Source organism: Cyanidioschyzon merolae, chromosome 20, assembly GCF_000091205.1.
Source record: "Cyanidioschyzon merolae strain 10D DNA, chromosome 20, complete genome".
Taxonomy (NCBI): Eukaryota; Rhodophyta; class Bangiophyceae; order Cyanidiales; family Cyanidiaceae; genus Cyanidioschyzon; species Cyanidioschyzon merolae.
In genome coordinates, this window is record NC_010146.1 from 350385 (window position 1) to 367884 (window position 17500).

The 17500-nt window shown below is 53.3% G+C and overlaps 3 protein-coding genes and 1 non-coding gene across 4 annotated transcripts, besides 2 other annotated features; 2 read left to right on the plus strand and 2 right to left on the minus strand.

The window, feature by feature from the left end:
• Positions 1–5053: 5053 nt before the first annotated feature.
• On the minus strand, positions 5054–7096 carry CYME_CMT131C (probable RNA helicase with DEAD box; the record flags this gene model as incomplete). The annotated part of the gene is made up of 1 exon (XM_005539119.1): positions 5054–7096. One exon carries the CDS (start codon positions 7094–7096, stop codon positions 5054–5056), a length of 2043 nt encoding a protein of 680 aa, XP_005539176.1.
• A 132-nt stretch (positions 7097–7228) lies between these two features.
• On the plus strand, positions 7229–9163 carry CYME_CMT132T. The gene has a single exon (XR_002461697.1). It is a non-coding gene; the product is annotated as a hypothetical transcript (transcript).
• A 1848-nt stretch (positions 9164–11011) lies between these two features.
• Positions 11012–14305: a sequence feature (possible transcribed region).
• On the plus strand, positions 11192–14359 carry CYME_CMT134C (MYB-related protein; the record flags this gene model as incomplete). The annotated part of the gene is made up of 1 exon (XM_005539120.1): positions 11192–14359. The coding sequence occupies one exon, from the start codon at positions 11192–11194 to the stop codon at positions 14357–14359; it is 3168 nt and encodes a 1055-aa protein (XP_005539177.1).
• Positions 14360–15553: 1194 nt separating this feature from the next.
• Positions 15554–16270, minus strand: CYME_CMT135C (hypothetical protein; the record flags this gene model as incomplete). Its single annotated transcript, XM_005539121.1, has 1 exon — positions 15554–16270. The coding sequence occupies one exon, from the start codon at positions 16268–16270 to the stop codon at positions 15554–15556; it is 717 nt and encodes a 238-aa protein (XP_005539178.1).
• A 1179-nt stretch (positions 16271–17449) lies between these two features.
• Positions 17450–17500: part of a sequence feature (possible transcribed region) that runs on past the window's edge.

The window sequence follows — 17500 nt, forward strand, 5'->3', positions numbered from 1 at the left end:
CTATGGCGCACCAGCTTTGCTGGAATGCCGAACCGTACCAAACCATACCATACAAGTGCGTTGCTCCAAGCGAGAATCCAATACCCTTTCCCTTGGCCTCTGAAAGAGTTCAGTCCAAGCCCATAGCTTTTCCGCAGGATGCGCATACTGAGCATCACACGATTCCCTCGAAAAGTTCGGTCGAAACAACGCTGTCAGACGCTCGGGCAGCACGAGGCATTTCCGCATTGTGACCGCGATGTTGTCGTTTCTGTGCATATATATCGCTTTGGCTCATGGTTGCTCGTGGAATTACACGATACCAAGCATCTCAGTTGTGTTTTCCTCGTCATCCAACGTTCGCCCAGAGCTTACCTTACACCATCTCGTGTGTGCGTCTCCGTTTTGCGTCCCTTGCCTCTACTCGTTTCATCTTGAACTCGTGCTCGTAATACGCGCGTGCTAGCCTGGAAGAATCGATGGGAATCATACAGAATAGATTCCCGCACTTATCATACACTTCCGTGGAAGGAGCAGAAGTGCTGGCCTTGCGCGTCACAGCACGCTCTGCGAAGCGCGCTACCTCCAAACGAAGCGACTTGTCGATCGTTTCCTTTCCCAAATTGCTGAACGAGATGAAGAATGCATGTTTCTTGTTGCGATTCATCGGAAACCGTTGAATACGCTTGCACGGTCCCATATACTCCTGTAAAATGTCGTCTGCAAGCACCAGGTGGACGCTCAGTTCTCTTCTGCATGAATTGCCAAAAGTTTTCTTGTGTTCGATAAGGGTCTCAGTGCCTCAATGCGGGTCTTGAAGCAGTTATTCCACGAGTTAGTATGCCTGCCGACGTCCATCATGCCCGCTCTTCTATAATACTGGGCCCCGGAGAAGTTCAGCAGTTTCACCAGATTATCGCTCTAGTCTTTTGCTCGGTCCAATTGATTTTGGGGTACGGCGACGGCTACAAAGACTTTTAGCGGAAGTTCAGGCCCACGAATAAGACTTCCTCTATATCTACCCTGAACTACTGAAAAAGAATCTCGTAGCTCGATTCATGCGAAGTATTTGAAAAGTGCATGCAGATTCATGTTCCGTAGGCCTCCATGCTCGATGTAAACCTCTTTCCATTTCCTTGCTATAAGAGCGAGACCTTGGACGCGCTCCGCAAACGCTCTTCGCAAAGTTCTGGAAATGCTTTAATCATGTTCGCAGAGGCTAGTTGCTGTTCACTCCGTAGGACATGCAGTACAGAAGTGCATATACTGAGATAGAGGGTCTTGATTGGACATTTGGAAGCCAAGCGGAACACAGTTTTGTCGTGCCGACGGCGCTCGGATGCGAGAAGCGTTCGTCGCTCATGAAGGCGCAATGCAAGATAAGACAGTGGCGCGAAATGTACTCCAGGTATCGCGTTTCGACCATCCTTGGAATACGATGTTTTTCGGTCCGCATCCGAGAACAATACGATGAGTTTGATCGATCGTTTTCTTCTGGACGCTTTTTCCGAATTCGCCACCATCAGCTCTTCCATCAGTCCCGACTTTTCTGTTTGAGTGTGATGAGGCTGGGACAGTGATAGAGCGGTAATTATGAAGAGTTGGATATTGAGCCGCATATTGTTTTCGGTATCGAGGATAATCTTATATTTTTAAGCACCTGCGCTATATATGATGCTTTCGCTGAGTTGCCACTGCGACGCGTCAAGGTATTCTGAGAAGCACGTGAGCAGCTCCTGGTCCAAAGATCAAGCCTGATTGCGTCTTCTGTCGACAGCACCAGTCGCACTGCAGCACGAAGGTGTGATCGAAAACGGTTCCGAATGAATGTGAATAGCTAGTGGCTCTGAATCCGCAACTCGTACAAACAGTTACTCGATGAGTTGTGTCATAGCGATAGAACCGAAGCGAGCCCTGGACGAGTTAGTAGCTCCATGACCTATGATAACTTCCCGTATCTTACGATTTTTCTCAGATTCATTCTTTTGATGCGTTCTTGTTCGTAGACTTGGACAAGGCTTTGAACCGGTCTTGCTGTACAGAGAGTTTTTCCATTCTTTTCGTCCCAGTCCCTTGTTCGGGAGAATCTGTCTCACCTTTCTCAGGTAGTTTCTTCTCCTACTGTTTTGCAAGGTGGGGTGGTATGAATTTGGCCGCTGTACTCCAAATCTGAGTTATTCCTCGGGATTCGAACGCAAAGCGTAGATGATGGGCGCCATGCTAGCCGGTTGTATCGATGTATATCTCCACTTCTCGTCGAGCAATTGTTCATCGTCTTCCGTTTAGCGAGCACGCCGCTGACCGCACCGCACTATTCCGCTTCCTCCTGCGTACGAAGAGAGAATCAACACAGACGGGAAGGGGAGGCGAAGCCAGAGAACGACATGTCGAGCAACGATTAGTCGACGAACTTCTGTGTCTTGTGTGCGAAAGACTCGTCTATGGACCTGCGAGCTTCAAAATGGCATGTTAGGACAGAAAAGACGCTTTCGACTGGATTGGACCAAGTAGAGCAGGCCGGCAGGACAAGCGACTCAACGCCTATCCCAGCTGCGCAGGAATTTACCGCTCATGAGTAATGAAAACCTAACTTTGTGTAAATGCATAACAGAATATTGTCGTAAGCAGAAGCTGCGAACTAACTCGATGAAGAAATCCGGTCGCTGTACGATCCTCTATTCTTGGTGACTTGTAGGAGGCCACAAGATCGAATCGCCGCTAGAGCGGATGTCATTGGAATGCGCACATGTCCCTTCTTAACGAAAACTGAAGAGACCCGCTTCGAGGTACCCATATTTAGGTCTGCGTCCTGTTCTGAATAAAGCGTTATCGACTGAGAGGATAAACTCGACGCTCCAGTGATAAGCGCTCGCGTTGCAATACGAAATCGACAATGTGTTCTTCAATTAGCGACCGCGCCCCCGAAGAGCGTACTTCTTCCCTTGTCCATCCGTATCTCTTCATAACAGTTCGTATCGAGGTTGCGAGGACTTCATATCCTGTGGCTTCTTGTGCATTGTTTCTTAGACGACGTATTGGGTGAAATGTATCGACAAGGCTCCAGTCGTAAAATTAGACTTGATCAATTCGTTTTTGGGTGCAGAATGTTCAGGATAAGGACTACGAGAAGCGTATGCGTCTACCTGCTGACCATGAAATCAATGATTCAAAGAAATTAGGCCCTTCTTCTCATTCACGGTGTGACATAGAAAGTCTTTCTGCGAAAATCTTCGATTCCTGGGGACGCATTTCTTTGTTGAGTGCATACGAGCAAAAAAAACAAATACAAAAAGGCTCTCCTGCTACAGGTGTACCAGAGTTGTCGATTCAGAGTATAAAAACACCTGCTGGAGCTTGTTCGTGCCCGATGCCTTTAAAAGGCGCCACCAGCTCGTGCAGTACGGATCATGCGGTTTTAACTTAGGTACTGTTTCAGATGCTTCCATTCCGAGCATGGTCATCGCTCCGTTCATTCGGAAAGCATTCTTCATTGAGTGATGCAATGACAAGTGTGCACAAACAGCATCGATAGATTCCTGACAAGTGCCACAGCCGCGCACATCGATAGCTTTCATTGCGTCAAGGCCGATTGCGCTTTCGGTCACTGGAACGCGCCAAGCTGCAGACGCTTCCGGCAATCAATATGAACCACCAATTCCAACGCATAAATAGCGTCGCTCGAGAAGTTTGCAAACGGAAACCCATGCTTTCGGGATGAAAGACGCTCACTGACTCAGGTTACTATGTCGCCGAAAAGCCCGGTTATCGGCAACAACCTATAGGTGCATCCATCGCGCATTGCAGCACATTTTATGCTGAACTCAGAGATCCCTATCCGCGAGCAACATGAACTGCATGCTTCATCCAAGGCAAAGCCGATGTCCTGCCTGCTGGTTGGTGACGACGAGCGGCTTTCCCGAATGATCCATTGCTGGGAAGAAGAATGCCGGAAGCTGGCCTTCGAAGGGAGTTTTGGCATCAGTTCCGTCGCTCTGTTGCACCATCTTCATGGGCACGTGCTTTGGATGCAGTTGTCGAGAGACTGTCTCGCATCCTCGCGAAAATTGGCAGCGATAATAAGAAAAGAACTTGTATCACCGCTGAAAGTTTTTCGTGCTGGTCCACAGATACTCTATCCAAGCGCTAAAATCAGGATGCACTACAGGTCAATGGTTACCGAGTTATCTGTGTAAAGAAGGCATGCTCTGAAAGACAATGTAGACTTAGATGGATCGAGCGTAAAGAAATATCTAGCAGGGCACCGAGTCTCAGGCGCGATGCTAGAAATGAGTTGCGTCGACGCCAGGCCCAAGCGGGCTCCCTGGGCAAAAGCCCCCAAAAACAGGAACGCACACGTGTATACTTGCGTATCTTTATGCATGGAAGTGCGTATCTATGAACATGCATAGGAATGCGCAGAGACGCTTTGAAATTTAGGATTCCGCGGTTTCAAGGCTCGCCATACTGCAACGTGCACGCTGCTAATCTTGGCATCGGCATACAATGAAACGATTTCCTGATTCCGAGCATATTTCTGGTAACGAACACAAGAGCCACCGCAGGAGCATGTTCATCGTCTATTCTTTCCAAAGCGTGGTGGAACGACAACGTTTTCGTAGAGCCAACGACGACTACGTTAAAGGTGCAGAGGCCAATCGTCGTTGTTCGCCAGGTGTTTTCGGACTCGCATGAGACGAACCTCTCTGCTATCGTCATATATTTATACGTATTCGAGGTCGCGTAATGAGGCACTGCGTAGCATGCTGAAAAGAACATCATGGACAGCGCGAAGAGGGACAGTTTCACAGCGGTTAAGGGCAGACGCTCATGGATATCGCTCAGAATCCAAGTCAATTTTTCTGGGTGGTATGCCATACTACCCAAACAAGATAGCGTTTCAGAGGAGGCGCCAGATCTATGGACTGTTTATGGTACTGTGCTGTACGCAAATCGACCCGGTCGCACTGCAAGTATCCTTGAAGCGCCAGCCGTGCTCTTGCTCCTTGTTCAGGACGTTCGCAGCGCTCCAGACGCCTCTCCGGATGCCGATGGACACTGCAGTTTCGGGCGCACGTCAGGGCTCGGGGCTGAGCTCCCGTTGGCGACGTTTCCGTTTCTCCCGGAGTCGTTCGCGATCACGACGGCGGTCTTCAGCATCCACCGCAAGCCGCTCTTCCAGTAAGCGCGCGGCATACGCTGCGTGTTCTTCTTGCAACCACCCCGGCCGGAATGATTCTTGCACATTCTCCTTGTCATGGTTAGGAGCTAATGATGATTGGTGACGACGTGCGTTCTGCGCCTCATTATCCTCATCTCGCTGCTCGCAGAGATGTGCGTTTTCTCCACGTACGCTGAAGAATATTTCTTCTTCGGATTCAACCGCGGCATCCATAGCTGCAGAAGACGTCGCCGGTGCTCCTGCTTCCGCCAATTCGGATCTCGAAGTGGCCTCCGCGGCACTAGTCGCTGCTCGTGTTTCAAGTCGTTCTTGTCGATATCCATACACGTCACGAGCGAGGCGCTCGTCCGACTGCTTAGAATCTGTCACTGCCAAAAGCAACTGCGATGGTGCAGCTGCAAGACCCCAGCTCAGCGCAAGCGCCTCGGCATCTATTTCCGTGACGTCGAAAACATCCTTGTCAGCCTGGATGGCAATGTGTCGGAGATAGGTTTCCAGGCCGCGCTGCACGATATACTTGAGATGGGCATCGGCAGCGACGATCGCAGACACCTTTTTCTGGACGTCGATGTAAGAATTTGCTCGGATCCGAACGCGTTGCAAACTCACTCCAGTACGCTTGTAGATTTTCTGAACCAATGTCTCCTCTTTGCCACGAGTCAGAAACAGAAGTGCGCGTCCGTCGCGTTGGTACCGAGCAGTGCGACCCACCCGATGCACGTAGCTGGCGACATCCTCCGGAGCATCCACTTGGAGCACCCAGTCGAGGTCGACAAAGTCGAGGCCGCGTGCAGCCACATCCGTTGCGAGCATGCAGGCAGCTGGTGCTTCGGCAAATCGTTCATACATCTGCAAACGACTTGAGAGCTTCATTTGACCATTCATGTAGAGTACGGGTAGCCCGGGCCGCATGCGACACAGAATTTGGTAACAGGCTCGCACCTGTTTGCAGGACGTGAGAAACACCAAAATTTTCTGCTTCAGATGCGAACGGAGGAAGGAATACAACAAGCTCAGCTTCATGAAAGCACCATCAAGCACCACATAGAGTTGTTCGAGACGCTTTGGCATATCGTAACCATCTACTTGCTCCTGATCACGAAGCGCAATGTACTCGGGGTCGTGCAACGAAAGTCGCGCCAAGCCCCGAACAGACCGAGTCTGGGTAGCGGAGAAGAGCACCGTCTGGCGGCCTTCTTCAGGTGTAGCAGGGTTGCGCCTCGAGGATTTGAGCTGCTGTATAATAGCATCGATAGTCTTTGCAAAGCCGAGGTCGAGGATCCGGTCTGCCTCGTCGAGGGCAAGGAAGCGCAATCGGTCCGTGGTGAAGTAGGGCGTCTCGTCGAGGTGCTGCAGAAGACGCCCCGGTGTTGCGATAAGGATGTTCATATACGGGAGGCGGTCACGCTCTTCGTCAGTGCTGCGACTCCCGCCGATCAGCAGACCAGCAGAAAATGTGTGAAATCTGCCAACATTCTGCAGGACTGCGAAAATCTGATATGCTAGCTCCCGAGTGGGCGTGAGGATAACGGCACCAAGACCGTCTAGTTGACTCTGAAAGCCGTCCAAGTAAAGTCTTTCAAGAAGCGGTACCAAAAAAGCGAGCGTCTTCCCAGAACCTGTTCTAGCGGCGCCGAGCAAGTCCCGACCCGCCAGAGCATACGGGATCGCTGCCCGTTGAATGGGAGTCATTTTTGTGTAACCGCTTACTTTTAGACCTTGAAGGGTTCTTCTGGAGAGTGGAAGCTCGCTAAAGTCTCGGGAACTCGACAGAAATCGCAGCCGATCTGTTGGACTCGCTGCGGAGTTCTCACCGAGTACCTCTCGGAGCTGCGCTCGTCTCTGCTGAAGCTCCGCCAGTTCTGCAATCGCATCTAGTCTGCGAGACTTTCGCTTCGATATTTTTGGCGGCGCACTTTGCTTCTGTTTCAGACCCATTTTCTTCAACAAAGCGTGTTTATCGTTGCGAACAATAACGTCGACGAAAACGTACCGAGGGTGGAACGACGAGAAGCACCGGTGCACAGCGGAGGCCGTTGCAATCAATGATTCCGTCGTCGCCTTCTTCCCGTGCAGTACAGGCTCGCAGGGAAGCAGGTTCAGCCGGCCGTTTCAGCGTGTTCGGAGACAGTCTCTACGTAGAAATTGTGTATTGTAAGGAGTGCTACTCCAGGACGACGTTTGCAGAGGTTTCGATCGCTGGCGGAGCTCCAAGCCTAGCACGGGAAAGGCCTGTAGATGTTTCAGATAAACCTCCGAGGCAGCGTGGCTGCCGCCTAGAGCCTCGGATCGGAACGGGGAGGCTTTCGGGGGAACGGTTTGAAAGTGTTTGCGATGTTACACAGCTGATTTTCATAAGGCGGAAGTTGGATGCGGAGTCAGCACCTGACTCCGCAGCCAACTTCGGGAAGAGCAGGTGCCCGGACTCGGAACCTCGCAGGAGCCGCCTACCGCGCATGGATTTGGCACGGCACGCTGTGAGCATCGTCGCAGCAGTGAACGGAGCTGGCAAACTAAGGTGCTTGATGAAGATGTTGGGCGCGCTGCCTTTACTCCAGTGACGAATTCGTCTGCAAGCCCTGGCGAGCACCCCGCGGTACCTCGACAGCGTCAGAGGCCGTTGACTACGCCAAGCAGTATGCGCTGGTGACTCCATCCAGAAAATGTCGACCGCTGGCGAAACAGCGAAACATGCATGCTGTTCATGTAGTGTGAGCAACCTTTCCAAAGACCCATAGCCAATATTCGACTGCGATAGCGCTCGCGATCTCCGCTGGGATTTAGACACCTCAAGGCTTTAGGTGTTGGATATGCCTACCTGCTTGCCTGCATGATCCAAGGTGGAAACACGTTACTGTGGGTGCTTGGCAAAGCGTCGCGCAGGACTGCTCTCTATATCTTTGTACATTGCATCAATGCGTATAGCCATCCGCACAAGGAACGACGGCGTTGCCGCGTTCCAGACGCAAGCCCTATGCCTTCTACTTCATTATCAGGAGTGCTCCCGCAAGTTTGTGGCGATAGTACAAGTATGCTGGTTGCATGCACGTGCACATGGAAGGTGCTCTGTCCATTCAGCTTGGGGACGCTCCCATGCATAAAACAAAGCGTAGAGAGGCAACATGGTTGTGCGTGATCGAGGGGTACAGAGCGGTCCTGGAGAATGCAAGCGAAATGAACTTTCTCACTCCTTGTTTGGATTCGTAACACTCGGTTTCCCTGCAAGTAGTGAATTCTCGGCCTAGCGCTATCGGATTTCAGCGCCACAATGACCATCTTTGGTGCATGTCCTGAATATACACCTGATGCAAGGATCGTAGCACCCTATGTTTGCGCAGTAGCTGACCATGCCTGAGCGCAACGAACGATACGTCGTCTTGAAGAGGGCCTTGTGGCGCAATACGCAAATAGACGATGTTTACTTCTAATTGAGCGTGCCTGACCCCTGATATCGGCAATCATTATGCACGGGTCAGGCACTGATCGAGGAGCGCTCGCGAGAGACAGATACAGGCAGGGCAACAGGATTTCATGACCATTGCTGCAAGCCAATTCACTCTATCGGAAACAGTGAATCAGAGTGAGTACGAATGTTCCGGCACACAGAACGCGTTTTCAAGCATGCTTCCGGCTGGTGGAGCTCGGCTTGGATTGGCTGTTGCCGAAATAATGCTTAATATTGCGTTTCAGATTAAAACGGAATACTGAACGTCTCGCTCTCTTCCTGCCATTCGAATTGTCCGAAGATTTTCACGTACGGGCCCGAGGTTGGAGATGCAGCTATCAGGGTTTCCGGATTCATGCGTAGTTTAAGGTTATGGGTCGAGTTTCCGAAGTTGCTGCTTCTACGTTCTGCCGCCGGAATTCCTTTTGTCACTGTCATCAAGGTGATTGGCGACTCCCTCGACCAAGCTTTCATACAATAACCGATATCGTTATCCAATGCATACGTAATAGCCTCCATTCTTCTCTTTTCCTTACAAGTAGCATGGTCAGGTAAAGCATTCTCTAAGTTTTCGATCTTTCTCTTTCAAGGCAACGCGTGAGTGCACTTATTTGCACCGCTTGGTTGACAACTGAAATACTCAACTACATTAGTTGAGGACTGTTCATAAGCTCATGCGGAAAGGTTGCTGAATTTGTCACGTCAAACAATCGATTCCATTCGAAATAGAACGCTTCCCTTATTCGTGTTCGTTGACGAATCAGGATACGATAGCAGCATCATGCCTCTAAGAATATACGCTCCGAGAGACATCGATCTTTTCTCTTCGCATGCACTGAGGTCTTGGAGCCAGACCCTAATCCTCGCAGCGATCGCTCGTGCTAAAGAGCGCATTATCGTTTTGATGAACGAGAGCAGAAACGGATCGACTTTCCTCCAGCCTGGATTTTCCTTCCGATTTTCTTTTCATCATAATCAACATCGTGTTCCACAAACGATCTACCGAATAGCAGCACGTGCGCTTGCACGTTAAACAGACATACTAGTCGCCGAGTGGATCACCCAGAACAAGCCTGTGTCCGTAAGATACGTCACTAGGTGCGAAATCGGAGGAAGGTTCGCCCAGGCGAGCCCTGTCTACACGTCATGGGCACTACCGAGCAATGAGGCAAGCCGTAACGCACCACGGGGTTGAACTCGTTGAACGATGTGTGGTGGAGATATGGAAACGCCTAGCCACAGTCAAGTGTGAATCCTGCGAAGGTCGCATTCATGTTGCGTATCCAGAGGGCGAGCATTGCGAACGAAGCGCAGATCACAACTACCATCCGTGCACGAATTTCTTTGACAACGCCTGGAATCAGCAAATTCAGGACTTGAACACTGCAATCAGCACCCTTCGACTGCTGACAACCAAGCCGGAGCGACAGGACAGACTAGCGTATTCAACGCCCCAGATAATAGACGCGAACGTGAAACCCCCACAGAAATAGCCTGCGAGGGCTGGTGTTGATGACAGCAGACATAGAACCGCTGTTGAAAGTGGGCAACCAAGTTGGAGGACCTATCCCATTTCGGTCTGAAACGTGGTTTCAGAATGCGCCCTGTTCACTGTCGACAGTGTTCCGATGCGATGCGGATTTGTGACGTGTGAGATGCACATCAACGGCTATCAATATATAGTTACTGTGAGGATCTGAGCCTGCGTATACGACAACGCTGATCTTCGCCCTGGAAACCGGCAACTTGTAGCGCTCACACTCCCTGCTCGTCGGATACCGCCCAAGTGTGTGCCTCCGCTCTCATCGTAAACGCAATTCAGAGTAACCGGTTCTTCTGCGCGCATGCGATCATGACAATCACCAGCGCGCTGATGCGCAAGAGGCATGCTCAGTGAAACCCTGAAAAAACCCTTTACGCCAGAAAAATCATAGACGACAGGTTCCCCGTTTTTCTACCGATTTGTAGCCATGCCGCTTCCTCTAGCTCCGACGACGATTGAAACAAGGGCATGAGAGGTGGTATCGCCATGCCCGAGCGCTTGGAAACCTTCGGTGGAGGCCGCGAACTCTGGACTTGGGTCGATGGTACTTTCTTGAGAGATGTCCATTTCATTCATTATAGATCTAAATTGTCCAAAGTGATGCTCGCGTCGATGCCCGGCAGGCTTCGCTGTGCGAGTCGAAGGATGGCGATTTGAATTTCGTTGCTTGGGTCAGCGCGGTGCTCCAGAGGCGCTCAACCGGGCCTCTTCCGCAGCACCTGAGCATATCCCGGTCAACCAAACGAGGGAACTGCTTGAAACGTTACTTAAAGCTAGTGCTCGTATCGGAACGTTCCTCCTTGTTGAAGTGAACGGGAGGACGGTGTTTGCCCGGGTTCTAACTTTGGTCTGGGAAGAGCCGAAAGCGTCTTGTTTACGGTGCGATCAGTTTTCAGCCAACCGGCAAGTTGCAGCTGGGACGGGAACTCTCGAGACTTGTAGATCACTTGGAAAAGAGCGCTGTTCGCTGATTAAAGGACAGCAGCAAAGAGAGGTCCCGAGGGTTTTGTGTTGAGATTTGTCGAGCGCTTGAGCAGACAACTGGATGCCTCCAGTTGACACCGTTGCGAACGAAGCAGCGGATGCATCCGCGGCTGCGAGTTCCGAACTTCTGTCTGTCGTCTCGGCTACGAATGCACAAAAAGCATCTTCTCATGACGAAAGCACTCAAGTTTCGACCATTTCCTCGCAACTGGCGGTAGACGACGGAGCTGAAGCCGCAGCCAAAGTGGCACTCACATCCGAGCAACCGGTATCGGCAGCAGAGCCGTCCGCTCGACCTGGTCTCGACGGCTGCATTGAGAAACCTCGTGGAGAACTGGCTGGGCCCAATGATTGCACTTGTACTGCAAACCCCGGGACCGAAAGTCAGCCAGGCAGAGATGTTGTTCGTAGCCCAGCCGAATGGCCCGCGAGCGATGATGCCCTCCTCCGTGAAAAGATACAGCAATGCCCCAGGATGGACTGGAACCAAGTCGCTCTTGCTTTCCAAGGCAAATATACTGCATCCGAGTGTTCTCAGAGATGGCGACAGCTTGCTGGGCGGCGTCATCTAAAAGGGGCCTGGTCGCCCGAAGAGGATGCGCGAATCATCGATCTTGTCCAGAAGCTCGGCGAAAAGAGCTGGAGTCGCTTGGCCACCTTTCTCGAGGGGCGTACGGGTAAACAATGCCGAGAGCGCTGGTTCCACCATTTGGCCCCAGGCGTGAACAAAGCGCCATGGACAGAAGAAGAGGAGCGCATTCTTCGTGAGAAACACGCTGAATTTGGCAATCGGTGGGCGATGATTGCCCGTTTTCTTCCAGGTCGATCAGACAACACAATCAAGAATCACTGGAACGGGACAATGAGACGTGAAAGAAGCCGTCAAGAACGACTGAAGCGGCGCGAAGAGATGGAGAGGCGCAAACGGGAGAAGGAGCAAGAGCGTCAACGGGCGAAAATGGAGAGAGAAGCGAAAAAACGTGCTGAAACGGAAGCGAAAGCCCGGGCTTCGTCCGAGCAGCCCACTGGAAAGCGTGCGCGAGTTCATGCTGAAAATTCTCAGTTACACACCGCAGCTTCCAAAGAGCGCAAGCAGGTTGCTTCGGCCAGCGCCCTTCGAGATCTTAGTAACTTGCCGGAACCTGCGAGAAATGTGCATGTTGACACGCACCCGTTTCAAGCTGAAATGTTCACACCAAAGGCGGCGCGTGCTGCCCCCTGCGCGGAGACCGATGCGGATTGGTTGACCTATTCAACACCCTTTGCGGCATATCAGGGAGGACCCTCCATCTCTTGCGCTCTTCCGAACACAGCGGCAGCTCCAGAACAATATAGCCGCGTTCTACATTCCGAAAGACGCGCCGGTCCATCGCTTGCAGGTGCGGCTTCAGCTGGGACGATGATGTCTATGCCATGCAGTTCGGCGAGCAACACAGGTATGGTGCATCCACACGGTCCCGCTTCGTGCTGGACTCCGGTTGCCTTTCCTGGAAACTTGACGCCAGACGCCCTTTTGAATGAGAGCTGGGCAACGAGCGCGAATCTTACCGCATACGGTATCCTGGATACGAGCTCGGGGCCCTTCATGGCATCGCCGGTCGCCATGACTCCGAGCAGCATGGCCGCATTCTCAGCAGTCGCAGGTACGCATCTTGGGATATTTACACCAAATCCCTCACGCGCGATGGGATTTGCAATCGCCCCAGGCTCCAGTGCTCCGCAAGAGAAGCCACCATCGACGCCTCTTCGTGTTGTTGCTGGATCGTTTACGCCCATGACGCGTTACATGGATGTAAGCGCCGGCTGCTCATCGGAGCAAAGAGAGCGCGAAGCTGCCCAGACTTGCGGGCCCATGGTATCCCAAAACACGGCACATGGAGACCTCAGACAGGCCGGTCCATCCAGTGCTGGTGATCGGAGCATAATTTCAGCGGAATTCGTTTCGAAAACGTCGGATGATGCCATGAGGCCTGTCACTGGTCCAGAAGCGCGTGTTCGCGAGATGCCCGTCCATGCTGGTCGTTCAGATGAGAGGCAAACTCCGATCCGTATGCCGCACTTTGGCGCAATGGTAGGCGGCCGAATGTCGACGCCACACCCGTCCTCCTTGGGTCAAGCGCTGGATGCCTCGGAGGGCTTCGAGAGCCATGCCCAAGCGCCAGCGTTGAGTTCTGGCACCCACTCGACCATGCTGCATGCTGGCCCGGCTGTGAGCGGGCGGCAGCCGATACCACCACCTGCCCCATCTGGCAAGCCCTGGTTCTCGCCTATGTATGGAACGCGGCCACTGAGTTCCCCGCAGCATCCCGGTAGCCACAGTCACGCCACTACAGATGCATCACGGCGATTCCGGGGGTCTACGTATCATGTTTCCTTTACCACGAACAATACTGGAGCTACGAGCGCCTCGACGATCGGTGGAACCTTCACGGGTACTGCTGCAAGCCGCCATCGATCCTTGCTCAACTGGGGGCACGCCAGAGACTTTCCTGAAGCGCGGCAAGCAGTGGCCTGCAGCCCCTCCGCACTTTTAGTGAACACACCCGCAGATGGCCAAGCACGGGTCGGAATCGATTCTTCGGCATACCGGGCGAGGTATCTGGCCCGCGTTGCTGAGCATGGCCTTTCAGCGGAGCGGACGCAGCAACCAGGTTCGATAACCTGTGCTACCGACCAGGACGAGCTGAGCAGCTCGTGGGCTCATCTCCCGTGTACGCCACTGCCCGCGACACCGCTGCACAGCCTGCTCCTCTCCGAGAAGGCCTTCGAACATATCATGCCAAGCGATAGCGGGAATGACTTTCTTGGTCCCGCACGGCTGATGGTGAGCAGTAGCCCCGCTGAACATAGGCAACCGTCACCGGTGGCGCATTCGAGACCGGGAACGCCCGTCCAGAGCCTTCGTGAAAGGTTCCTTCAGCTGCCGTCAGAGCCGCCGACTTCTCCCGGAGAGATATCCGCTTTGCGAGCTCCGGACTGGGCACCAGGCGCCTCTAGTCCGCGCGCTTCTCCACATGGTGCCTCAACAACGAGCCTACCCAAAGATAGCGACGAGTGGCCCGTCGTAACGCCGCACACTGGTGGACGCGACGGCGAACCAAAGTCACCGCGGCACTGGCTCCGTTCGAAGCCATGTACAAAAGTCGGTCCCTGGCAGCACCAGGTGGATGCAAGTCTCATGACCGATACACCGCTTCGAGAGTCCGCAGATCGCTCCGAATATCGCTAGAAACGCGACGCTCGTCGCACCCGATGCCAGTACCTGCACCATAAACACCCGAAACTACAGCATACTTCCGAGCATGTCGACTCGTGTTCGCATTACGCAAACGCAGTCTACGCTGGCATGATCCGCACACCGAGACGCCTCCGCAACGCTCTCCCGTACGTCGATATCCGTCATGCAACTGGATATCCCTGATCAGGGCGAGCGAATTGTTCGGGGAAACAGTCAGGAACGCCACCAGCGTCGTAAAGCTATGGCGCCCGCAGCATGCGCGATAAACACCACGGCGATATCGCGCAAGGATGTTCACGCGGTGCACACACATACACCTGCGAACACTCGCTTGCTGCCTATACGATGAGCGTAACTGCTGCTGCTGTTGCTGCTGCTGCTGCAAGGACGTTACGGAAAGCAAACAGCCTGAACTGTTGAGGAACATTCCGAAATTTTACCCAAAAGCGCTGACCATCGCGTTGGACCTGGTGTCCGTATTCATCGGACTGTGCCACACATGCTCTTCTGGGTTCGAGCGAAAAGCGATTGGAAAGCGCGCGTATTGTTCCAGACGAGACGCGTGGTGCTGTCGTGCAGTCACAATACGATCGATTAGCGTCGATGGGTGAATGCATGAATTGATAGATGGATGGGCGAGCGGCGTCGTGCGAGACCTTCCGAGATCCCCGTGGTATGGAGACACCAGTACTCGCCGACTCGGTCGTCGTTCGCGGCTAGCGTCGTTCTTTCCTGGTCAGGAACCACAATAGCACAAATACGCATCATGAAACGCCTCGTATGGCGATCGTCGAACGTGAACGCACGGACTAGCGACCAGACAACCGGGATTCGGTCTTCACGAAACATTGGCGACTTGTTTTTTTTTCAAAATTATACAGAGGTACGTGGAAAAATAGGCGTTCGCATCCACGCAGCGCACTGAAGCCGAAATTCGACACCCGGTTTCACCGAGCTTGGTGCTGCCGCTAGTACCGCAATCCTCCCTTTGCAGCAATCAAAGAAAGCGCGTACTTCCGATCCGGATCAGTGTACGCTCGGATGCGCATTCAGTTCCGCCGAGGTCGTTTCGGTGCGCGTTTGCATATCGAGAACGCCGCGTACGCTTTAGTGCACGATGTGCGAGACGCTGAATCCGCCCCTGGTTCAGGATCGACAATCCACGGCAGGCAGCGTCATTACCAGTCACTGGGAAAGGTACAGGTTCGAGCAACGCGTCCCGTAGGAACAGCCATTCTCTTCCCAGGCCGCATCGGCAGCGTCTCGGTTTTTCCAGTCGAGCTCATCCAGCTCCCATGATGAGTTTGCATTCGTGATGAGTGAACCGCTCTGCGCGGTGTATGAGTAGCCGAGCGTGTCAGTTTCCCCATTCGGCTGCCAAGCGCGCGCATCAGAAGTCGCGTGTGAGGCCAGAGCTGTGTCGCACATGACCGGAATCTCCTCGAGCACGTACTCCTCATCATTATCATCTGCGTAGTTCAGATCCCGTTGATCCAGCGCTGCCTGGCACCAGTCCCCGTGGCTGCGCGCTGACTCGCGACAGATTTCATCCAGTGTTCCCCAGTTGCAGCGACCTGCGCCACGTTTCTTGGGAATCCAAACACTGCCGGAACGAATCTGCTCGCGCGAACGCTTCCCCGGTGACGACCAGGGGGCTAGAGGCTCAGCCCCGACTGACACTGGTAACAGCACGTCCGAGGCTTGCTCCCGCGCACTCGCCGTAGACGCTGTGTCGTGCGCCGCCAGCGAGCGCAACGTCAGCCGCTGCACGCTGGGCGCGGGGCTCGACAGGCCACGTGGTGTCGCGGTGTCGCTCTCGACCACCGTCTGCAGTGTTTGTCCGTCGCCGTGAGGTTCCGCGAACTGCGCACCATGATTATCCCGAGAACTAATCAAGTGCATGAAACGATAAATGTTCGAGTTTGGGCAGTTCCAGCAGATCGCGCTCGTTTCCTGGTCGCCGAACGTGCACGGTTTGAAACACGTACCAGATAGGTTAGGTGCTTTCAGCGCAAATCGTGCGATACCACTTCCTCAAAGCAGTGTGCTCGTCGCAAAGCGCCCTGTAGACCGTGAAAACGGCCGGACGTGCTCGAGCTCGAAGTGCCTCCTCCAGGAAGGTAGGCAGGTACGGCACGTTTCCGGTTGCACCAGGCTCTCCCAGGAGCGCGAATCAGTTGATGCACGCGTCCATCGCCGGCGAGATTGCGTGCGTGCGTGCGTGCGTGCGTACACGTATGTACCGGAAAAGCCGCCGCGTCACGTGCGACACGCGCGCTCCTCCGGATTTGATTCCGGTCTACAGAGCGTCTCCATTTTCAGATGACAAAACGTTTACATTGACCATGGATCCCAGAATAGCGAATGGATAGTGACTTTCGGGAAAGCGTCCATCATGCTACACTGTACCTTGTATTGCTGATATTTCCTCTTGGCTGTACTAGTCGTTTCGTACGTTGTATCTGGCACCGACTACCTGGCGTTGTGTGCTAGCAATAACGCGTATAGCTCTTGTGCGAATGTTATCCTGAGACGGAACAGCTTTGCTGTACCAGAGAGGGCATCGACTCGAGGTGCGTGTCACCGCGCACGGAATTGGGACTCATCATCATTCTGGGAGCCTGGAAGCTGCGCGTACAGACGTAATGCCTGCGACTGCACAGAGCGGTATTCTAGGAGACCGCGGCGACCAGAGCGACACCCAGACGCAGCATCCTGCTCCTAGTCCCAGAACGAATTGCGTTGCGGACGAGCTGCGCAGGTCTCGCCACAGCACCTGCCACTGGAGGAAGCATGAAGCATGAGTCCGGCAGACTCGTTCGGATCGCGGGACCTTCCGCCTAGAAGGTAAAGTTTCGAAGATATGGAAACCTTCCCCCGTTCCAACGTTTACCTTTGAGTTGGAATGTAGTTTACATCGAGTTGCTATTTAATGGTTCGTTCCTGCCCTTTCTTACCTGGGAAAATGCTCGCTGCTCACGGGCGGGCACGACTGGGTATCTGGGCAATGCGTTCCGCGCATGGTATCCAGATCCATGGGCTCGCCCGTGCGGTAGTGATACGAATGCGTTTGTAGCCTCTGTTGACTTTCGCTCATTCGCGTATGCTATCGTTCGCGAACGATGTGGCTAC